Raw genomic sequence first — 21,821 nt, forward strand, 5'->3', positions numbered from 1 at the left:
CTTCCCTTTAGGGAATTCCTGCACAAGGACTCTCAAGTCCTTTTGCACCTCAGAAATAAATTTTTTCTCTCCATTTAGAAAAAAGTCTACCCTTTTATTTCTACCAAAGTGCTTAACCATACATTTCCTATACTGTATTCCATCTGCCACTTATTTGCCCATTCTCCTAATCTGTCTAAGCCTTTCTGTAACCTTATTCCTCAACTACCTGCTCCTGTCCAGTTGTCTGAACGAAGCTATCAATTCCATTATCCAAGTCATTGATATATAAAGAAGTGGTCCCAGCAGACCTCTATGGTACACCACTCATTATCCGCAGCCAACCAGAAAAGGCTCCCTTTATTCCCACTCTTGTCTCCTGCCACTCGGCCAATGCTCTATCCATGCTAGTATATTTCCTGTAATACCATGGGCTTGTGAAACAGCTTCATGTACGGCACCTTGTCAGAGGCCTTCTGAAAATCCAACATCAGCAGTTCCTCCTTTTGTCCATCCTGCCTGTTATTTCCTCAAAGAATTCCAACAGATTTGTCGGGTAAGATTTTCCCTTGAAGAAACCATGCTGACTACAGCCTATTATGTGCCTGTAAGTACCTTGAGACCTTATCCTTAACAATCGATTCCAACATCTTTCCAACCACTGAGGTCAGACTAACTGGCCTATAGTTTCCTTCTGCCTCTCTCCCCTCTTGAAGAGTGGAGTGACGTTTGCAATTTTTCAGTCTTCCGGAACCATTCCAGAATCTAGTGATTCTTGAAAGGTTATTACTAATGCCTCCATAACCTCTTTCAAAACCCCGGGGTGTGTGCCATCTAGTCCAGGTGACTTATCTACCTTCAGACCTTTCTGTTTCCCAAGAACATTCTCCCTAGTTATGGCAACGTGGCATGCTTCTGATCTCTGACACTCTGGAACTTCCAAAGGAGGTGGGTTGCGGTGACAAAGGATTCTGAGATGATTGGTGGACTGAGGAGGTGTGGAAGGTGACATGTATAGAGAATGTTTAGCATGGATGGAGAACCGGTTAACCAGTAGAAAGCAGGGAGTTGAGATACATGCAACACACACGAAATGCTGGTGGAACACAGCAGGCCAGGCAGCATCTATAGGGAGAAACACTGTTGATGTTTCGGGCCGAGACCCTTCGTCAGGATTAACTGAAAGGAAAGATAGTAAGAGACTTTAAAGTAGGAGGGGGAGGGGGAAATGAGAAATGATAGGAGAAGACCGGAGGGGGTGGGATGAAGCTGGGAGCCAGAAAGGTGATTGGTGAAAGTGATACAGAGCTGGAGAAAGGAAAGGATCATGGGACGGGAGGCCTCGGGAGAAAGAAAGGAGGAGGGGGGAAGCACCTGACTATTTGTGAGTTGGTTCACCTGCACAGAAAGTGGGTTGCCGCTTAACAACCCCCCCCCCCCCCCCCCACCACCACCACCAAAAGCCGGCGATACACTTTCACCAATGTCCACAGTCTGGATCAGCCTTTGTTTGGGAGGTCTGCCTCTGTGCTGTGGTGACTGAACCTCGACCGGCTGCACCAAGTCCACATGGGCTGGTTTGAGTCGGTCCACTGTGAAAAGCTCCTCTTTCCCCCCAATGTCCAGAACGTACGTGGACCCGTTGTTGTTGATCACCGTGAACGGCCCCTCGTACGGCCGCTGTAGCGGTGCCCGGTGTCTGCCCCTTCGTACAAACACAAACTTACAGTCCTACAGGTCTTTGGGTACATGGGTCGAGGTCCGTCCATGGTGTGAAGTCGGTACGGGAGCCAGGTTGCCGAGCCTTTCACGTAGTCTGTCCAGGAATGCTGCGGGTTCTTCCCCTTGCCCCCTTGAGGCCGATATGAACTCTCCTGGGACAGCCAGGGGTGCGCCGTACACCAACTCAGCCGACAAAGCATGCAGATCCTCTTTAGGCGCTGTGTGAATTCCAAGCAGGACCCAGGGAAGCTTGTCCACCCAGTTAGGTCCTCTCAGGCGGGCCATGAGAGCGGTCTTCAAGTGACGGTGGAAGCGTTCCACCAGTCTGTTCGACTGTGGGTGGTAGGCAGTTGTATGGTGTAGCTGCGTTCCCAACAGGCTGGCCACAGCCAACCACAGGCTGGAGGTGAACTCGGCGCCTCTGTCGGAGGTAATGTGGGCCGGTACCCCGAAGCGTGCTACCCAGGTTGCGATCGGTGCTTGGGTGCAGGAATCGGCAGATGTGTCAGTGAGCGGGACCGCCTCTGGTCACCTCATGAACCAGTCTACCATAGTTAGGAGGTACCGCACTCCTCGGGACACTGGTAGGGAGCCCACGTTATCCACATGAATGTGGTCGAACCTCTGGTGGGTGGGTTCGAACTGCTGCGGTGGGGCTTTAGTGTGCCATTGCACCTTGGCTGTTTGGCACTATGCGCACGTTCTGGCCCATTCACTGACCTGCTTGCGAAGTCTGTGCCACGCGAACTTGCTGGAGACCAGCCGGACGGTTGTCCTGATAGATGGGTGCGCCAAACCGTGTATGGAGTCGAAAACTCACTGCCTCCAGGCTGCCGGGACGATGGGGCAAGGTTGGCCGGTAGCTACGTCACGCAGGAGGGTCCTCTCACCTGGGCCTATGAGAAAGTCCTGTAGCTGCAAACCCGAGACTGCGGTCCTGTAGCTGGGCATCTCGTTGTCTGCCTGCTGCGCCTCCGCCAGTGCTGCATAGTCCATCCCCAGGGACAGGGCCCGGACAGCTGGTCTGGAGAGTGTGTCCGCCACGACGTTGTCCTTTCCTGAGACATGCTGGATGTCCATCGTGTACTCGGAGATGTAGGACAGATGTTGCTGCTGGCGAGCCGACCAGGGATTCACCTTCGTGAACGCGAAAGTCAACGGTTTGTGGTCCGTGAACGCGGTGAACGGGCTGCCTTCTAAGAAGTACCTGAAATGCCGGGTTGCCAGATACAGGCCCAACAGCTCCCGGTCGAAAGCACTGTACTTGAATTCGGGTGGTCGTAGGTGCTTGCTGAAGAACGCCAGGGGTTGCCAATGCCCCTTGATGAGCTGCTCCAGCACCCCACTGACTACCTTGTCGGATGCTTCCACCATGAGTGCAGTTGGAACGTCTGTTCTGGGGTGCACCAGCATTGCGGCATCTGCCAAGGCTTCCTCGGCTTTAACAAAAGTGGCCGCGGCCTCCTTGTCCCAAGTAATGTCCTTGCCTTTACCCGACATCAGGGTGTACAAAGGGCGCATGATACGGGCTGTTGAGGGGAGGAAATGTTGGTAGAAGTTCACCATACCAACGAACTCCTGTAGGCTTTTTACCATATTGGGCCGGGCAAAGTGGAGGATCGCATCTACCTTGGCAGGCAGAGGTGTTGCCCTGTCTTTGGTAATCCTGTGGCCCAGGAAGTCGATGGTATCGAGACCGAACTGGAATTTGGCCGGGTTGATCGTGAGGCCGGAATCACTCAGGTGGGAGTAGAGCTGGTGGAGGTGGGACAGATGCTCCTGGCGACTACTGCTGGCTGTAAGGCTGTCGTCCAAATAAATGAACGCAAAGTCCAGGTCGTGTCCCACTGCATCCATTAGCCGCTGGACCGTCTGTGCGGCATTCTTCAGGCTGAACGGCATTCGGAGGAGCTCGAACAGGCCAAACGGGGTGATGAGTGCTGTTTTGGGGATGTCTTCAGGGTGCACCGGGATTTGATGGTATCCCCGGACGAGGTCTACTTTGGAAAAGATTCTTGCCCCGTGCAGGTTTGCTGCAAAGTCCTGTATGTGTGGCTCGGGGTAGCGGTCTGGAGTTGTAGCCTCGTTCAGTCTGCGGTAGTCACCACATGGTCTCCAACCCCCGGCTGCTTTGGGCACCATGTGCAGGGGGGAGGCCCATGGGCTGTCGGATCTCCATACAATTCCCAATTCCTCCATCCTCTTGAACTCCTCCTTCGCCAGGCGGAGCTTTATCGGGGGAGCCTTCGTGCGCGGACGTGGTGCTGTACCCCATGTCTGGGAATTGGCTGCTGTGAACTGCAGTGCCAGAATTGATGGAAAGTCCACCAGGATTCTGGTGAATTCGTTGTCCGACAGCGTGATGGAGTCCAGGTGTGGGGCCGACAACTTGGCTTCACCCAGGGAGAATGTCTGGAAAGTCTCGGCATGTACCAGTCTTTTCCCTTGCAAGTCGACCAGCAGGCTGTGAGCTCGCAAGAAGTCCGCCCCCAGGAGTGGTTGGGCCACGGCGGCCAGTGTGAAGTCCCACGTGAACCGGCTGGCGCCGAACTGCAGCTGCACTGTGAGGGTGCCGTAGGTCCGTATCATGCTGCTGTTTGCAGCCCTCAGGGTGGGTCCTGGCTTCCTGTTGCGGGTGTCGTACCCCGTCGGGGGCAAGATGCTGGTTTCTACTACTGTGTTGACCAAGAAGCGGTGACCCGACTGTTTATCCCAGACGTACAAGAGGCTGTCCTGATGGCCAGCCACCATAGTCATTAGCGGCAGCTGGCCCTGGCCCTTGCAGGGTGGGCGGGCGACAACGGTGGGCTTTTGTGCCCCACCGCTGGTGGTAGAAACACCACTGTTCACTGGCCTCCTCACTCCCGCCCCTGTTTTGTGTGCGCCCCCCTGCCGGGTCTGGTCTGGTCCGCTGTTGGGCGCGTGGCCTGGTAATCTGACCGACAGACGTCGTGCTCTCCCTCTTGGCTTTCCACAGCATGTCTGCCCAGGCCACCACCATCCGGGGGTCACTGAAATCTGCGTCAGCCAGCAGCAGATGTATGTCCTCGGGCAGTTGCTCTAGGAACGCTTGCTCGAACATGAGGCAGGGCTTGTGTCCATCAGCCATGGCCAGCATCTCGTTCATCAATGCTGACGGCAGTCTGTCTCCCAAACCGTCCAGGTGAAGCAGGCGGGCACCCCACTCACGCCGTGAGAGGCCAAAGGTCCCAATGAGCAGCGCTTTGAATGCTTCATATTTGCCTTCTTGAAATCCGCAACCTGGGCGGCCGTCTCCTGGTCAAGGGCACTCACCACGTGGTAGTAACGCATGGAATCAGGATATCTGCCGAATCCGGAACTGGGCTTCTGCTTGGCTAAACCACACATGTGGTCGCAGTGTCCAGAAAGTCGGCAGTTTGAGCAAAACTGCGTGAACAGATGAAGAGTCGGTCATCTTTGGTCCAAATCCCGTTTGGACTGTCGGGGTCACCAATGTAACGATGTGCTACACACAGCGCTGAAATAACACGCAGTCAGTAGGCCATTCCGAGACTAGTTTATTCAAACTTCGCGGCGCTGGCATTTAATCCCTAGAGGAAATGACATCAGAGGTGCATTATCAAAGTCTCCCCCCACGCGCTGGCTATTTTGTGAGCCGGTTCGCCTGCGCAGAAAGTGGGTCGCCACAGAGGCAGGAAAGTTGTTTCCATTGATAGGTGAAACTAGAACCTGGGGACATTGCCTCAAATTTGGTGGGAGGAGTAAATTTAGGACGGAGATGAGGAGGAACTGCTTTTCCCAAAAGACTGTGAATCTGGAATTCTCTGCCCAATGAAGCAGTGGGGGCAACCTCAGTAAATATATTTAAAACAAGTTTGGTTGTATTTTTGCAGAGTAGGGGAATTGAGGGTTCTTCAACCGTCTGAGGTGAAAAAGGTGCGATTGTGGTTTTTTCACCACACAGTTGGTGTGTACAGACCACGTGAGATCCTCGGGGATGTGGATGCCGAGGAACTTAAAGTTGTTCACCCCCTCAACCCCAGATCCACTGATGTCAATAGGGGTTAGCCCGTCTCCATTCCTCCTGTTGTCCACAACCAGCTCCTTTGTTTTTGTGGCATTGAGGGAGAGGTTGTTTTCTTGACACCACTGTGTCAGGGTGATGACTTCTCTGTAGTCTGCCTCGTTATTATTTGTGATTAGGCCAGTCTGTGTAGTGTCTTCAGCAAATTTAATTAATAGATTGGAGCTGCAGGTGGTGACACAGTCATGGGTATACAGAGTGTAAAGGAGGGGGCTTAGGACACCCGTGAGGGGCAGAGGTGAGGGAGCCCACTCTTACCACCTGCCAGCGATCTGACAGGAAGTCCAGGATCCAGCTGCACAAGGCAGGGTGAAGGCCGAGACCTGTGGAGGGAATTGTGGTGTTGAATGCGAAATTGCAGTTGAAGAACAGCATTCTCACATGAGCATCCCTCTTCTCCTGGTGTGTCAGGATAATGTGTAGAGCTGCGGCTTTTGCAACGTCTGTTGATCGGTTGTGTTGGTAGGTGAATTGTAGGGGATCCAGTGTGGGTGTTAGCAAGCTGCAGATGTAATCCTTAACCAGCCTGTCTAACCATTTGCTTATTATTGAGGTGAGTGCAACAGGATGCCAGTCGTTCAGACATGTTACCTTGGTCTTTTTGGGTACAGGGACAATGGTGGATGTTCTGAAGCAGGAGGGCACTCTACACTGGGAGAGGGAGAGATTAAAAATGTCAGTAAACACACCTGCCAGTTGTGCCGCGCACATCCTGAGTACCCGCCCTGGGATGCCGTCCGGTCCCGCAGCCTTGTGACTGTCCACTCATTGGAAACACCTGCGTACTTCAGCCTCAGAGATGACCAAGGTGCAGGTTGCTTCAGCGGCTCTCCTCGGGGGCTCCGTGTGGGCGACATTGAACTGGGCGTAAAAAAAGAAGATCCAGCTCATTTGGGAGAGATGCATTTTTTGAGTCCCTGTTGATCACCGGCAACGTAGGCTCTGTGTCACACAGTCAGTGCTGCTGTCACGGAACTGTTTCTGGTTTGGATAGAGCCTGACTAGTTTCTGGGGGACAATATCCTCGATACACTTCTAGATGAAACTTGTGACCCCTTCCGTGAACTCAGACATCCTCTTCATGGAAAACATTCCAGTCGACATCATCAAAGCAGCCTGTGGTTTAAAAAAAAAGGCAAATGCAGTGTTGGCATTTACTTCAAGGGGATTAGAATATAAAAGCAAGGAGATAATGCTGAGTCTTTATAAGACACTAGTTAAGCCGCACTTATGTGTACTGCCAACAGGTTTGGGCCCCGTATCTCAGAAAGGATGTGTTGTCATTGGAAAGAGTCCAGAGGAGGTTCGTGAGGATGATTCTGGGAATGAAGGGGTTAACGTACGAGGAGCGTTTGGCAGCTTTGGACCTGTACTCACTGGAAATTAGAAAAATGTGGGTGGGGGGAATCTCATTGAAACCTACTGAATGTTGAAAGGACTAGGTAGGGTGGATGTGGAGAGGATGTTTGGTGGGGGTATCCTGAACTAGAGGGCACAGCCTCAAAATTGAGGGGTGACCTTTTAGATCAGACATAAGGAGGAATTGTTTTTGCCAGAGAGAAGTGAATCTGTGGAATGCTCTGCCACAGACAGCAGTGGAGGCCCAGTCCGTGGCTATATTTAAGGTGGAAGTTGATCGTTTCCTGATTGGTCAGGGCATCAAAAGATGTGGTGAGAGAGCAGGTGTATGGGGTTGAGTCAGATCCAAGATCAGCCATGATGGAATGGCAGAGCAGGCTCGATAGGCTGAATGGCCTAATTCTTCTCCTATGTCTTGTGGTCTTATGGGCTCCAACTTCCAAACCATTGAAGTCAGACTAACAAGCCTATAATTTATTTTTTTTTCTTCTTCCCTCACTTGTTAAAGAGCGAAGTGACATTTGCAGCCTTCCAGTCCTCTAGTACCATTCCAGAATCAAGTGATTCTTGAAAGATCACTACTAATGCCTGCACAATCTCTTCAGCTACCTCTTTCAGAACCCTGGGGTGCAGTCAATTTGGTCTAAGTGACTTGTCTACCTTAAGATCTTTCATCTTCCCAGGCAGCTTCTCCAACTGCACTCACTTCAGCCTCTTATGTCTGTCAAATTTCTGACATACTGCTAGTGACTCCCCCAGTGAAGACTGATGCAAGATACTTATTCAGTTTCCTGCCATTTCTTTGCCCCCCCCCCCATTACTATCCAGTGTCATTTTCCATTGTCGGATATCCATTCTCACCTCATTTACTCTTCCTGTGTCTGAGAAAACTTCTATATTATTGGCTATTTACCTTCATTTTTCCTCTTTTCTCTCCTCATGGCTTTTTAGTTACTTTCTGTTGATTCTTAAAAGCTTCCCAGTCTTCTAATTTACCACTTTTTTTGCTGTGTTATATGCCCTCTCTTTTGCTTTCATGCTGTCTTTGACTTCTGTTGTCAACCACAGTTGTGTTGCCCTCTCAGAATACTTGGGGTTATCTTAGGGATGTGTCTGTCCTGCACTTTCCGAATTGCTGTGAGAAACTTCAGTATTGCTGTTGTACAGTCAATCCCTGCTGGTGACCCCTTCCAATCAACTTTGCCCAGCTTTTCTCATGCTTTTGACATTACTCTGATACATTTAACTTTATCTTCTCCCTCTTAAGCTGAATTCTATCAAATTACGATCACTGTCTCCTTAGGGTTCTTTGACTTTAAGCTCCTAATCAAATTTGGTTCATTACACAACTTTTAATCCAGAAACACCTTTTCCCCCCCCCCCCCCCCCCCCAAAGTGCTGAACTGCAAGCTGCATTTAAAAAGCTATCTCGTGGGCATTATACAAATTCCCTCTCTTGGGATCTTGCACCAGTCTGATTTTCCCAATCTGCCTGCATATTGAGATGACTATCATAACATTGCCCTTTTTTCATCACTTTTCTATCTCCCATTGTAATTTGTAGCCCACATCCTGGCTTCTGTTCAGAGGCCTGTATATAACTCCCATCCCATTACCCTTTCAGTTCTTTAACTCTACCCGCAAGGATTCTACACCTTCCCATCCTATGTTGCATCTTCTTAAGGATTTGATTTCATTTTTTTACAAACAACCGCCCACCACCTCTGCCTGTTGAGGGATATAGGTCAAATGTAGGTAAGTGGGTCAAACTGAGGGAGGTACGTTGGGCTGAAGGACTGTTTCTTGCTGTGTAGCTCTATGATTGTGCTGGATGCTTTGCTGCAGTATATCTACATGGACAGCAGGGGGCCTCGATGAACAAGAAGTGGAAATCCAACCATAAGGGAGGTCTTGCCTGTTCCAGTCCTGACAAATCTTTACATGAATGCACTTCCTTCAACTGGCATTGGCTGGGGAAGTGTAATACACCTGTTTGTGCTTATCTTGTTTATTTCAGCCACATCATGATTTGTGGAAAACCTGCTGTACAAGTACTGAATATAATTACATTTCACAAATAAATCAAATCAAACTAACATATCTCATGGGGAAGGTTGAAGGAACAATACCTTATATTCTGTCTGGGTAGCCTCCAACCTGATGGCATGAACATTGATTTCTCTAACTTCTGTTAATGCCCCCCTTCTTACCCCATCCCTGATTCTCCCTAGGCCTCCCGTTCCATGATCCTGTCCCTTCTCCAGCTCTTGGCTTCACCCCACCCCCTCCAGACTTCTCCTATCATTTCGGATTTTCCCCTCCCCCTCCTACTTTCAAATCTCTTATTTTCTTTTCTTTCAGTTAGACCTGACGAAGGGTCTCAGCCCAAAATGTCAACAGTGCTTCTCCCTATAGATGCTGCCTGGCCGGCTGCGTTCCACCAGCATTTTGTGTGTGTTGCTTGAATTTCCAGCATCTACAGATTTCCTTGTGTCATGGGGAAATCCATGTGTTAACACAATCCCTTGTGTTAAGGGATTAATCCAAAGTCCTGAAGATCCATTTGTTAGCAGTTATTGCCTACAGTTTAAGAGTTGCTAATTCAGGGAATACATAGCAGTTTTAGCAAGTACTCTGATCTCAAACTGGTGGGCAGTGCAGTGTCTAATGGGTCAGTCTGGTTATAAATGGGGGTGGATTACATTTGGAGTGCAGTCTGACACACAGGACCAGATTTCTTGCCCTTTTTAATGTATTTTCACTCCACCTTCAAGTCTGTATTTGGGCTAAATCAAGAAATTTGCCTGTTGAAATTGTTTATCCGGTTCAATATTTCCTTTTCTGGGACAAAATAAATCAGTCTGGTGTGTCCTTGCAATTTATTCTGCTACTTTTAAGATAATCCTTCCTTTCATTCACTGTTTTGTTTTTCTCCTGTTGTATTCTTAAATTCCATTGGTGCCCTTTCATAGCTGTGTGTTCCCTAATCAATTATCCAGCTGCCCTTTGTTCGCTGTCTGTTGTTGTAAATACGGTGACTTGCAGTGAATATAATAGCTGCCAGTATATCGATGTTGTATTTTGATTTATGCCCTGTGGTTGTAGACGCCCAATGTTTTTCTTCCTTGTACTAGGTAAAATGGAAGTTAATTTGAAGTTTTTTTTGTAGTGGGGCTATTTGCACAGGCTGCCAGTTGGTTGGCTGGTGATAGAAATTTGAAAATGATCAGAAGAATGAGGTGGAAGATTAGGTGAACATTATCTTGGAAGGGGATTGGATGTCTTACCAAGGACATTGGTGAAAGAACCACATTGATAAAGTCTTGGGCAGGGTTTCCCAAACCTGGGATCCACAGAGCCCTTGCTTAATGGTATTGGTCCATGGCATGAAAAAGGTTGGGAACCCCTGGTCTAGGGCTTCATTACTGATAGCCAATGCAGATATATAGACAGGGTAGCTCCTTCCTATACTGACTTGTTTCATGAGAACTCGCTGTTCTGGGTAATTGTTGATTCGCGATATACGGTATGTGATCTTTGTCTTCATGGACAAATTACAATTGGCTAACAGCTAGCTGGGACTCCGTATGGCATGGTAGTATGATCATTTTACTGTGCCTGTGATCACCAATCGGTGTTCAATTACCACCGTTGTCTGTAAGGAAACGTACGCTCTCCCTGTGATCACGTGGGTTTCCTCCCATTTCCAAAAGGCAAATGGTTAGGGTGAGTGAGTTGTGGGCACGCTCCGTTGGTGCCAGTAGCATGGCAAGCCGGCAGGCTGCCCAGCACTGCTCTCCTTTTCGATTCGACGTAAATGACTCCTTTCACTGTCCCTCTTTAAGAGTGTGGAGAAGACTCCTCCGTAACTTGGCTGGTTTCTGAGACAGCCTGCTGTGCTGTGTGGAATGTCCCTAATAGTGAGTGCCGTTAACCAAATATGACCAACTGAGCTGGAAACTTAAAGCAAAATTGTCAGAAATACATCTGCAGAGGCAGGGAAACTTTCTCTTCCCACAGATGTGCCCTAGCTCACGGAGTATTTCCGGCATTTCCTGTTTTTTCCAGTTTTTAATGAGGTGAACTGAAACTGGGAAAAGCCTGGCAGGACAGGGGATTGGTCCAGATACCGCGATGACAAACCAGAGCTGTGGTGCCAACTCGAAACAATGGGGTGGCCCATGTTTATCTGTGTAAACATAACACAGAAAATAAATGATAAATCTGCAGACGCTGGGCATCCGAGCAGCACACACAAAATGCTGGCGGAATTCGGCAGGCCAGGCAGCATCCATAGGGGACAAAAGTACAGTCGATGTTTTGGGCCGAGACTCTTCCGCAGGACTGGAGGAAAAAAAAGCTGAGGAGTAGGTTTAAAAGGTGGGGTGAGGGGAGAGAGAAACTCCAGATGATAGGTGAAACTTGGAGGGGAGGGATGAGGTAAACAGCTGGGAAGTTGATTAATTAGATGTGAGAGAGGGAAAAGGGGATGGGAAATGGAGAGGTTAAGGGGGTCATTACAAGAAATTTGAGGAGTCTATGCTCATGCCATCAGGTTGGAGGCTGTCCAAACAGAATATAAGATGTTGGTCCTCCAGCCTAAGTATGGCCTCATCACGACGGAGGAGGCCATGGATGGACGTAGCGGAATGGAAGTGGAATTAAAATGAGTGGCCACTGGCAGATCCCGCTTGTACTGCCGGACGGAGCATAGATGCTTGGTGAAGCAGTCTTTCAATTTATGTTGGGTACAGGAGGCCACACCAAGAACACTGAACACAGTAAATGACCCCAACAGACTTGCAGGTGAAGTGTCGTCCTGCTGGGAAGGACTGTCTAGGGCCCTGGGTAGCAGTGAAGGAGGAGGTGTAGAGGCAGCTGTAGCATTTGTTCCGCTTTCAAGAATAAGCACCAGGAGGGAGGGACCAATAGAAAAGGGAGTCAAGTAGGGAGCGATCCTGCAGAAAGTGTTTGGGGGGGAAGATGTGCTTGGTGGTGGGATCCCGTTGGAGGTGGCAGAGGTTTTGGAGCATTTTGTGCTGGATGCGGAGGCTGGTGGAATGGTAGGTGAGGTCACTTTCTGCCCTCTTCTCTCCCCCCCCACATTTTAAATCTACTCAGCTTTTTTTTTCTCTCCTGGCCTGCTGAGTTCCTCCAGCATTTTGTGTGTGATACACAGAGAATAAATGCCATTAAAATTGGCTTTCAGCAGCTTAGTGCATCAGAGGACCGAGTTAACATCTTGAGTTATACTGTACATAATTATGCATAACCTTGTTGGTCCATTGTACTGATGGCCAGCAACGATTATTTACACTCTGGTGGTGGGTGACAGGTTCCTTTGAGTTTCTTCTTGTGTTGTTTGACCAGGATGGTCCAAACTTGTGAAGTGTAATGGACTGTCTGTGCAGGCATTCCGCAGGCTTGATTTTTCCATCTTGCTTGTGAGGTTCCTTTTAAATCCTGCAATGAGATCATTTCTGGAGCACCCAGTGTCCATTTTAAATGTGCGGTTTGCAAATTGTGCAAATGTGTTTTTACTGTCAGTCCACCAGATTGCTGAAGTGGCCTGACGTTGAGCCATAAATCATGATTAAAGGTGTGGCATTCAAAAAAGCAATCTTAATAAAATTTTAAGTAAGTTGGTTAGCCACTTGCGGTAAGAAGGACTGTACATTACCACATAGTTACTAGTTCCAGGGGCAGATGTTGGCTCCAACAATGACATCTTCAGGAAGTGTCTCCAATTAAGATTACTTGAGCTGGAAGTTTCAGTGGGGGGGGTTAAGGCTGGGTGTTTGGAGATTTTCTGACACATCAGGGAAGTGGTAGTTTATGAGGCAAGATTTGTAGACAATGTGAAAATGGCAGCAACCTTCAGCACCAGAGGAAGGACCTCCATAGATGCTGACTGTCCTGAGTTCCTCTCTCTCTCTCTCTCTCTCTCGTGCTGTTGGGTTTCCTCATATAGCACTTCCTCTTGCAACTTCTCACAGTTCTGAGCCTTCACTAGAAGGCTTGCAACCATCTCTTCAAGGAACACTCAACAAGCAGCTCTTCCATCTACAGTGGGTGTTGTCACTGAAAGAATAAATATTCTATAATGGTTGTTGTTGTTATTAGAGAAACAGCACAATAACTGGCCCTCCCAGTCCAACAAGCCCACGCTGTCCACTTACACTTACACCCATCTGGCCTGCTGAGCCACTGACCCCTAGGTCTTCGGAAGAAACTGGAGCACTTGGAGGAAACCCACACGGTCACGAGGAATACGTGCGAACTCCTTACAGATAGCGGTGCAATTGAGCCCAGGTCACTTCTACTGTAATAGCATTACACTAGCCACTAATCTACCATGCAACTCAGGGGTCAGTGGTGAAGAATTTAGTCTCTATGCAATGACAACACACAAAGCCCCTCCCTGGCTCTATCTTGGCGCTCGTGGCAAGAGAGGGTTTCCGTGAGGATGTGTAGGTTCTTAGTGGCTGCCCTTTTGGGAGGGGGGGGGGGGGAAATTACCCACAACTGCACTACCTAATGATGTGGACTAAAGGATGATGTCCAGTGGAGTATGGAGCATTGAACAGCAAGATCTGACTGGCAGCGAGTAGCAGCAGAGTGGATGACCCCAAGGCTAGGAAGCACGAGGTTACCATGACCTGACTATGTCTCGGCTGTTTTGCCATTGGGACATTGTATTTGAGATTGCCATGGGTCTCATGATGTCTAAGAATGTAGTTTGGCAGTGGGTTATTTAAACAATGTTTGGAGTAAACTGGGTCAATAGTATCCAGTTGCTCTGAGTAGATGATAAACACTCGACAGCGCACAAGATTAAAATTCTGCTGCGGGCAAACTTCCCATGCCGCACCTCTGCTGATTTTGGTTGGGAGCAGTTTTCCATCCCTTGGAGGACTGAAGGATCCTGATGGAAAATCAAGTAGCCTAATCTCTCGGCAAGTCCCTCGGGACTGCACATCACAATCGCCGCTGCTCATTAAGCCAGTTCTTTCAGCTGTGTTGAGTGAACTAACTTGTAGTGCTTTTCATTGAATCATTTCTGATCTCGGTTCCTAATGAAATGGGACTGCATGCTTTTCTTCCTCTCCCCCCCCTTGTTAATTGTTGAACTCTACCCAGCTCTTCATACTGCACCCTCGTGAATTCCCCAAGGCCACAGACGTTCTCAATGCCAGCCGCTGTGATACTGGTTTACTCCCATGAATGGTGATGATAATCAGACGAAGGGTCTCAATCTGAAATGTTAACTGTCCATAGATGCGGCTGGATCTTCTGAGTTCCTCCATTGCCTGTTGTAGGGGTTCCCAACCGTTCTTATGCCATGGACTAATACCGTTAAGCAAGGGGTCAGGCCTGTTGTGTTTCTGATGGTGATCAGCAGAACAAAGAACAATACAGTGCAGTACAGGCCATTCGGCCCACAATGTTGTGCTGTCCCTTAAACCCTGCCTCCCATCTAACCCTCCACCTTAAATTCCTCCATACACCTGTCTAGTAGTATCTTAAATTTCACTAGTGTATCTGCCTCCACCACTGACTCAGGCAGTGCATTCCACGCACCAACCACTCTCTGGGTAAAAAAACCTTCCTCTACTATCCCCCTTGAACTTCCCACCCCTTACCTTAAAGCCATGTCCTCTTTTACTGAGCAGTGGTGCCCTGGGGAAGAGCTGCTGGCTGTTCACTCTGTCTATTCCTCTTAATATCTTGTATACCTCTATCATGTCTCCTCTCATCATCCTCCTCTCCAGCGAGTAAAGCCCTAGCTCCCTTAATCTCTGATCCTAATCCATACTCTCTCAACCAGGCATCATTCTGGTAAATCTCCTCTGTACCCTTTCCAATCACATCTTTCCTAAAGTGAGGCAACCGGAACTGAACACAGTACTCCAAATGTGGCCTAACCAGAGTTTCATGGAGCTGCATCATTACATCGCATCTCTTAAACTCTATCCCTCAACTTATGAAAGCTAACACTCCATAAGCTTTCTTAACTACCCTATCTACCTGTGAGGCAACTTTCAGGGATCTGTGGACATGTATCCCCAGATCCCTCTGCTCCTCCATACTCCCAAGTATCCTGCCATTTACTTTGTACTCTGCCTTGGAGTTTGTCCTTCCAAAGTGTACCACCTCACACTTCTCCAGGTTGAACTTCATCTGCCACTTCTCAGCCCACTTCTGCATCCTATCAATGTCCCTCTGCAATCTGCGACAATACTCAACACAACACCACCAACCTTTGTGTCATCTGCAAAACTTGCCAACCCACCCTTCTACCCCCACATCCAGGTCGTTAATAAAAATCATGAAAAGTAGAGGTCCCAGAACCGATCCTTGTGGGACATCACTAGTCACAACCCTCCAATCCAAATGTACTCCTTCCACCATGACCCTCTGCCTTCTGCAGGCAAGCCAATTCTGAATCCACCTGGCCAAACTTCCCTGGATCCCATGCGTTCTGACTTTCTGAATAAGCCTACTGTGTGGTACTTTGTCATTTGAGGTATAAGGTATTTGCCTTACCAAAATCCATGTAGATCACATCCACTGCACGACCCCCATCTATATGCCTGGTCACCTCCTCAAAGAACTCGAGTTCAACGATCTGCCCTTCACAAAGCCATGCTGACTGTCCCTGATCAGACCATGATTCTCTAAATGCCCACAGATCCTATCTCTAAGAATCTTTTCCTACAGCTTTCCCACCACTGACGTAGGGCTCACTGGTCTATAATTACCCGACCTATCCCTACTATCTTTTTTGAACAAGGGGACAACATTCACCTCCCTCCAATCCTCTGGTGCCATTCCTGTGGACAACGAGGACATAAAGATCCTAGCCTTAGGCTCAGCAATCTCTTCCCTCGCCCTGTGGAGCAGCCTGGGGAATATTCTGTCGGGCCCTGGGGACTTATCCGTCCTAATGTATTTTAACAACTCCAATACCTCTTCTCCCTTAATATCAACATACTCCAGAACATCAACCTCACTCGTATTGTTCTCGCCATCATCAAGTTCCCTCTCACTGGTGAGTACAGAAGAGAAGTATTCATTGAGGACCTCGCTCACTTCCACAGTCTCCAGGCACATCATCCCACTTTATCTCTAATAGGTCCTACCTTCACTCCTGTCATCATTTTTTTTCTTCACATAATTGAAGAATGCCTTGGGGTTTTCCTTGCCCTATTTGCCAAGGCCTTCTCATGCTCCTTTCTTGCTCTCCTCAGCCCCTTTTTAAGTTCCTTTCTTGCTACCCTAAATTCCTCAATAGACCCATCTGATCCTTGCTTCTTAAACCTCACATATGCTGCCTTCTTCCACCTGACTAGATTTTCCACTTCACTTGTCACCCATGGTTCCTTCACCCTACCATTCTTTATCTTCCTCACCGGGACAAATTTATCCCTAACATCCTGCAAGAGATCCCTAAACATCAACTACATGTCCATAGTACATTTCCCTGCAAAATCTCATCCCAATTCACACCCACAAGTTCTAGCCTTATAGCCTCATAATTTGCCCTTCCCCAATTAAAAAATTTTCCTGTCCTCTCTGATTCTATCCTTTTCCATGATAATGTTAAAGGCCAGGGAGCAGTGGTCACTGTCCCCCAGATGCTCACCCACTGACAGATCTGTGACCTGACCTGGTTCGCTACCTAATACTAGATCTAGTATGGCATTTACCCCCAGTCGGCCTGTCAACCCTGTGATAGGAATCTGTCCTGGACACACTTGACAAACTCTGCCCCGTCTAAACCTTTGGAACTAATCAGGTGCCAATCAATATTAGGGAAGTTAAAGTCACCCATGATAACAACCCTGTTGTTTTTGCACCTTTCCAAAATTCTGCCTCCCAATCTGCTCCTCGGTATCTCTGCTGCTACCAAGGGGCCTATAAGAATACTCCCAATAGAGTAACTGCTTCCTTCCTGTTCCTGACTTCTACCAATTCTGACTCAAAAGAGGATCCTGCTACATTATCCACCCTTTCTGTAGCTGTAATAGTATCCCTGACCAATAATGCCACCCCTCTTCCCCTTTCCCCCCCTCTCTATCCCTTTTAAAGCACTGAAATCCAGGAATATTGAGACAGGGCCATTGTCCCAGTACAGGTGTTCCTGCTGTTGTGCCTGCACTACAATGATTGGCACTGCCTATTACCAATCTGGTGGTGTAGTGGTATCAGCGCCAGACTTGGAGGCAGGTGGTCCTGAGTTCAAACCCAGCCGGGTCCCAACCTGGACGGCAGCAGTATCTGTATGGAGAAAAGGCCTGGCAATCTACTTCCGTATCCTGCCATGAAAACCCTGTGGACTGAACAACATTACCAATCACAGATCAACTGGCTTCCATGTGTATCAGAACAGTGTTTGTCCCACGTTTTTAAAACCTGTGTTTTTCTTTTTGCTTTAGGGAGAGTGTATAAGTGTTGTGCACGTGACTGCAAGCAATCGTTCTCAACCATGCACCTCCTGATGAATCATATGAGGGTACATCATAAACCCAACCGATATTTCAAGTAAGTTTATCATCAAGCCAGTTTGCATTAATCCCTGTATTTCTATCTAGAAGATCAGGTGACCTGATAGAGGTGCATAAGGTGATGAGAGGCATTGATCGTGTGAATAGACAGAGGCTTTTTTCCTGGGCTGAAATGGTTGCCACAAGAGGACGTAGGTTTAAGGTGCTGGGGAGTAGGTACAGAGGAGATGTCGGGGTAAGTTTTATACTCGGAGTGGGAGTGCGTGGAATGGGCTGCCGGCAACGGTGGTGGAGGTGGGTCTTTTAAGAGATTTTTGGAAAGGTTCATGGAGCTTAGAAAAATAGAGGGCTATGGGTAACCCAAATTATTTCTAAGGTAGGGACACGTTCGGCACAACTTTGTGGGCCGAAGGGCCTGTATTGTGCTGTAGGTTTTCTGTGTTTCTATTTAAAAGCAGAATTTGGTTTTATTTAAGCACTAAAGATGTGATGTAGTGATTATAATATGGATGCACATTGATCGGCTTTAGAAGTTTGGTTCCTTCCAGTCAATGGCCCTCCAGTTTCCAATGATGAACTATTTTGCAACAGAAGTTCCCAACCTTAAGGTCACGACCCACTATGATGTTGCAAAAAAAAAATTTACAACTTAGTTCAAGTTTGAAATTTTCCCCACTTGGCAGGGTACATCATTTTGTCGTCCCAAAAAATAAATATAATCCGGAATTTAGTTAAGCTTTTTCCTGTGCAGAAAATCCAGAATTTGGCCCTTTCACTCGTTCTTACAAGGGAAAAAGTTGGGAAGTCCAGTATCCTAAAGTGTACTGAGCACCTGCAGTAAAGCAGGTTTTAGCTGTGGAATCTGCCTGCTGATGCCATTGTTAATCTGGATTGGATTGCTGTGAATTTGGGATCCAGCCTCAACTAAGTGTCATGACTCCATGGTGCAGTTTGATTAAGTCACTGCACATAATGTATCCATGTCCCCCCCCCCCCATAAAAATGGAATTGTTTACAATTTGACTTCTCAGAAGAGTATCACAGAACATGTGCACAAAAACACCACTTGCTCTTCACCTGGTTACAGATCTTTTCTCCTTTGTTGTGCAATTAGAACATGAGAAATAGGGGCAGGAGTAGGCCATCCGGCCCATCGAGCCTGCCCCGCCATTCAATAAGATCATTGATGATCTGTCCGTAAACTCAACTCCCATCTACCTGCCTTTTCCCCATAACCCTTAATTCCCTTACTATGTAAAAACCTATCTAACTGTATCTTAAATATATTTAGTGAAGAAGCCTCAACTGCTTCCCTGGCCAGAGAATTCCAGATTCACCACTCTGTGGGAAAAACAGTTTCTCCTCATTTCCATCCTAAATCTTCTCTTCTGAATCTTGAGGCAATGTCCCCTAGTTTATTATAATTAGTCCTGAATGTCAGCTGGAGGTTGTTACCAGATGGCATTTAGCAATTGAGTAAAGAAGCATGACCACCTATCAGTTACTTACAATGCAATCCTAGCTTCTCTACCCCGGTGTCTCCACAACAGTTCCATTCATGCAAAGGTGAGACTAATGACCCTCTCATTATCTCTATGACTCTTAACAACCCTCATGTGATTAGACCATAAGACATAGGAGCAGGATTAGGTCATCTGGCCCATCGAGTCTGCTCCGCCATTCAGTCATGGCTGATCCTTTTTTTCCCTATCTCCTCCTCAACCCCAGTTCCAGCCCTTCTCCCCGTAACTTCCGATGCCATGTCCAATCAAGAACCTTTAAATAACTCAGTTTAAAACCGGAAGACTACCCACCGTGGATCAGAACTGAAGAAACCTCTCGGATGAGTGGCGAAACGTCTTCTGGACAACACGGCAAGTCCAGTTGCCGTGATTTAGTACTGCCTGATAGTAACCTTCATATAGCATCTCAAAGCTGACTTACTGCAACAGAGCCTACATTTTGCCAGTATTCATGCAATACCACCTCACAAACAGCAATGAAATAAGTGACCTGCCCTGAGCAATATCGTCCTGTTGAAGCCCTCCTGAAATTAGGAGCCTTTTATGTCCAATGAGAAGCAGACAAGGCCCCTGTTTATTATCTAATCCAAAAGACAGCCCTCTTAACAAGATGGCACTCCTGTATTGCACTGAATTATCATCCTTGTCCCCTTGGAAGAGGGCTTAACCCTGCAGTCTGAAGCTTTTTAAAAAATGCAGTTTGAAGTGTACTTGCAATGAGAGATTAAACTTTGAAATGTTTTGCTTTACAGATGTGTGACGTGTAAAGGACGATTTCATAAACCTCAGTCTTTTTACAAACATCAGCATGTGTGCTGTAGTGAAGCGAATAACGTGGCGGAGAAGCAGTGTCCCAGCCCTTTGTCTGCAAGTGAGCCCGATGTACGGGTTAAACGAGCAGCCCCAGTGGAGCCGGTGAAATTTCAAAGTGTTATTAGGCAGCTGGAAAAGGACGGCAATGAGGACATTGTTAGTACTGCCACCAGTTCAAAGCCAGTCACCCTACTCCCAAGTACCTTACCAAGTCTGCACACTTCATTAAACACAATGCCATTAGTTTCTGCAACGCCACATGCATTTTCACTGCTGGAGCCATCACTCTTTGCCACACCCAGCCTAAGGTTTCCTAGCCAGGGGCATGCTGCAGTGCCTGCCCCCTTCATTCCATACATACACCCGACACCTTTTGGCCTCCCTCAAAGTGCCACGCAGCCACGTCTTGGATCGTACGTTCCTTCCGAAAGCCTGCCATTCTCCAGTGCGGTCTGGAGGAAGACTACCGGTAAGGTACATTTTAATGTTAGGTGACAGTTTATCAAAGAAAACTTCTAATTTTGTTCTTAATTTTTGGCTTTGAACTTACTTTGCTTGTGTTTTGTTTAAAAAAAATCTGAACTCAATTTATCAGAGTATTTCTTTAATTAAAAAAAAACGTTTGCTTTTTCTCCCCCCACATCCTAACTGCATTGTTAGACCCCCAGCTTTTTTTGTTGGTGGTGTTGTGGGAAGGAACTGTTTATTATGAAGAATACAAGGGAAATAGAAACAACACACACAAAATGCTGGTGGAACGCAGCAGGCCAGGCAGCATCTATAAGGAGAAGCACTGTCGACGTTTCGGGCCAAGACCCTTTGTCAGGATGAAGAGAAATAGATCACATTCTCTACTCGCTGGACTTAGAAGGATCCCATTGAAACTTGAATGTTGAAAGCCTAGACAGAGTAGATGTGGAAAGGATGTTTCCCATGGTGGGGGAGTCTAGGACCAGAGGGCACAGCCTCAGGATAGAGTGGTGTCCATTTAAAACAGATGTGGAGAAATTTCTTTAGCCAGAGGATGATGAATTTGTGGAATTTGATACCACAGGTAGTTGGGTACATTTAAGGCAGAGATCCTTGTGTCTTGTGATGGAAATTTTACATTAAAGGCAGGGATTGGCAGTACATACCAGGTCAGGCAGCATCTATAGAAGGTGAAATAAAATTAATATTTTTTCAGTTGGAATATTGTGTTCAGTTTTATTCACCCTGGTATGGTAAAAATGCCATTAAACTGGAAGGAGTGTAGAGAAGATTTGAGGATGTTGCCCGTACTCAAGGGATTGAAGAGAGGTTGAGCCGGTTAGGACTTTTTCATTGGAGCATAGGAAAATGAGAAGTGAGCTTAGAGACGTTTATTTAAAAAAATAATAATAAAATAAGGGGCATAGATAGAGTGAATGACCACAGTCCTTTTTCCCAGTGTTGGAGAATCAAGAACTAGACAGCATAGATTTAACTTGAGAGAAGAGAGATTTAATCGGAACCCGTGGGGAAACTTTTCCACCCAGATGGAATGAGCTGTTGGAGGAAGTGGTTGAGGCAGATACATTAACATTTAAAGAGTACTTAGACACGTACATGGATAGGAAGGGTTTAGACGAATATGTTCCAAACCTGGGCAAATCAAAATAGCTGAAGTGGGAATCTGGCACGGACTAGTGGGCTGAAAGGCCTTTTTCCATGCTGTATGTCCCTATTTCATTGATTCCTGCTGAATGTCTGACACTTGACTGTATTCAGCATCTTCTGTTACAACATTTCAAAAGAAAATTGGATTCAAACTATTTAATTCGTGGATAAAGGTTTTTATTGATTATAATTTTATAGTCACTTTCATGATAA

General features: G+C 47.4%; 1 protein-coding gene across 1 annotated transcript in view; it reads left to right on the plus strand.

Annotated features, from left to right (window-relative positions):
• Positions 1-21,821, plus strand: part of znf414 (zinc finger protein 414) — a 29,786-nt gene that overhangs the window by 6,531 nt on the left and 1,434 nt on the right. The window contains exons 2-3 of the mRNA XM_059991429.1: positions 17,566-17,671; positions 19,910-20,439. Coding sequence (XP_059847412.1) covers positions 17,566-17,671; positions 19,910-20,439 — 636 coding nt within the window. The remainder of the gene's footprint in view (positions 1-17,565; positions 17,672-19,909; positions 20,440-21,821) is intronic.

This window comes from Hypanus sabinus, chromosome 16 (assembly GCF_030144855.1).
Source record: "Hypanus sabinus isolate sHypSab1 chromosome 16, sHypSab1.hap1, whole genome shotgun sequence".
NCBI lineage: Eukaryota > Metazoa > Chordata > Chondrichthyes > Myliobatiformes > Dasyatidae > Hypanus > Hypanus sabinus.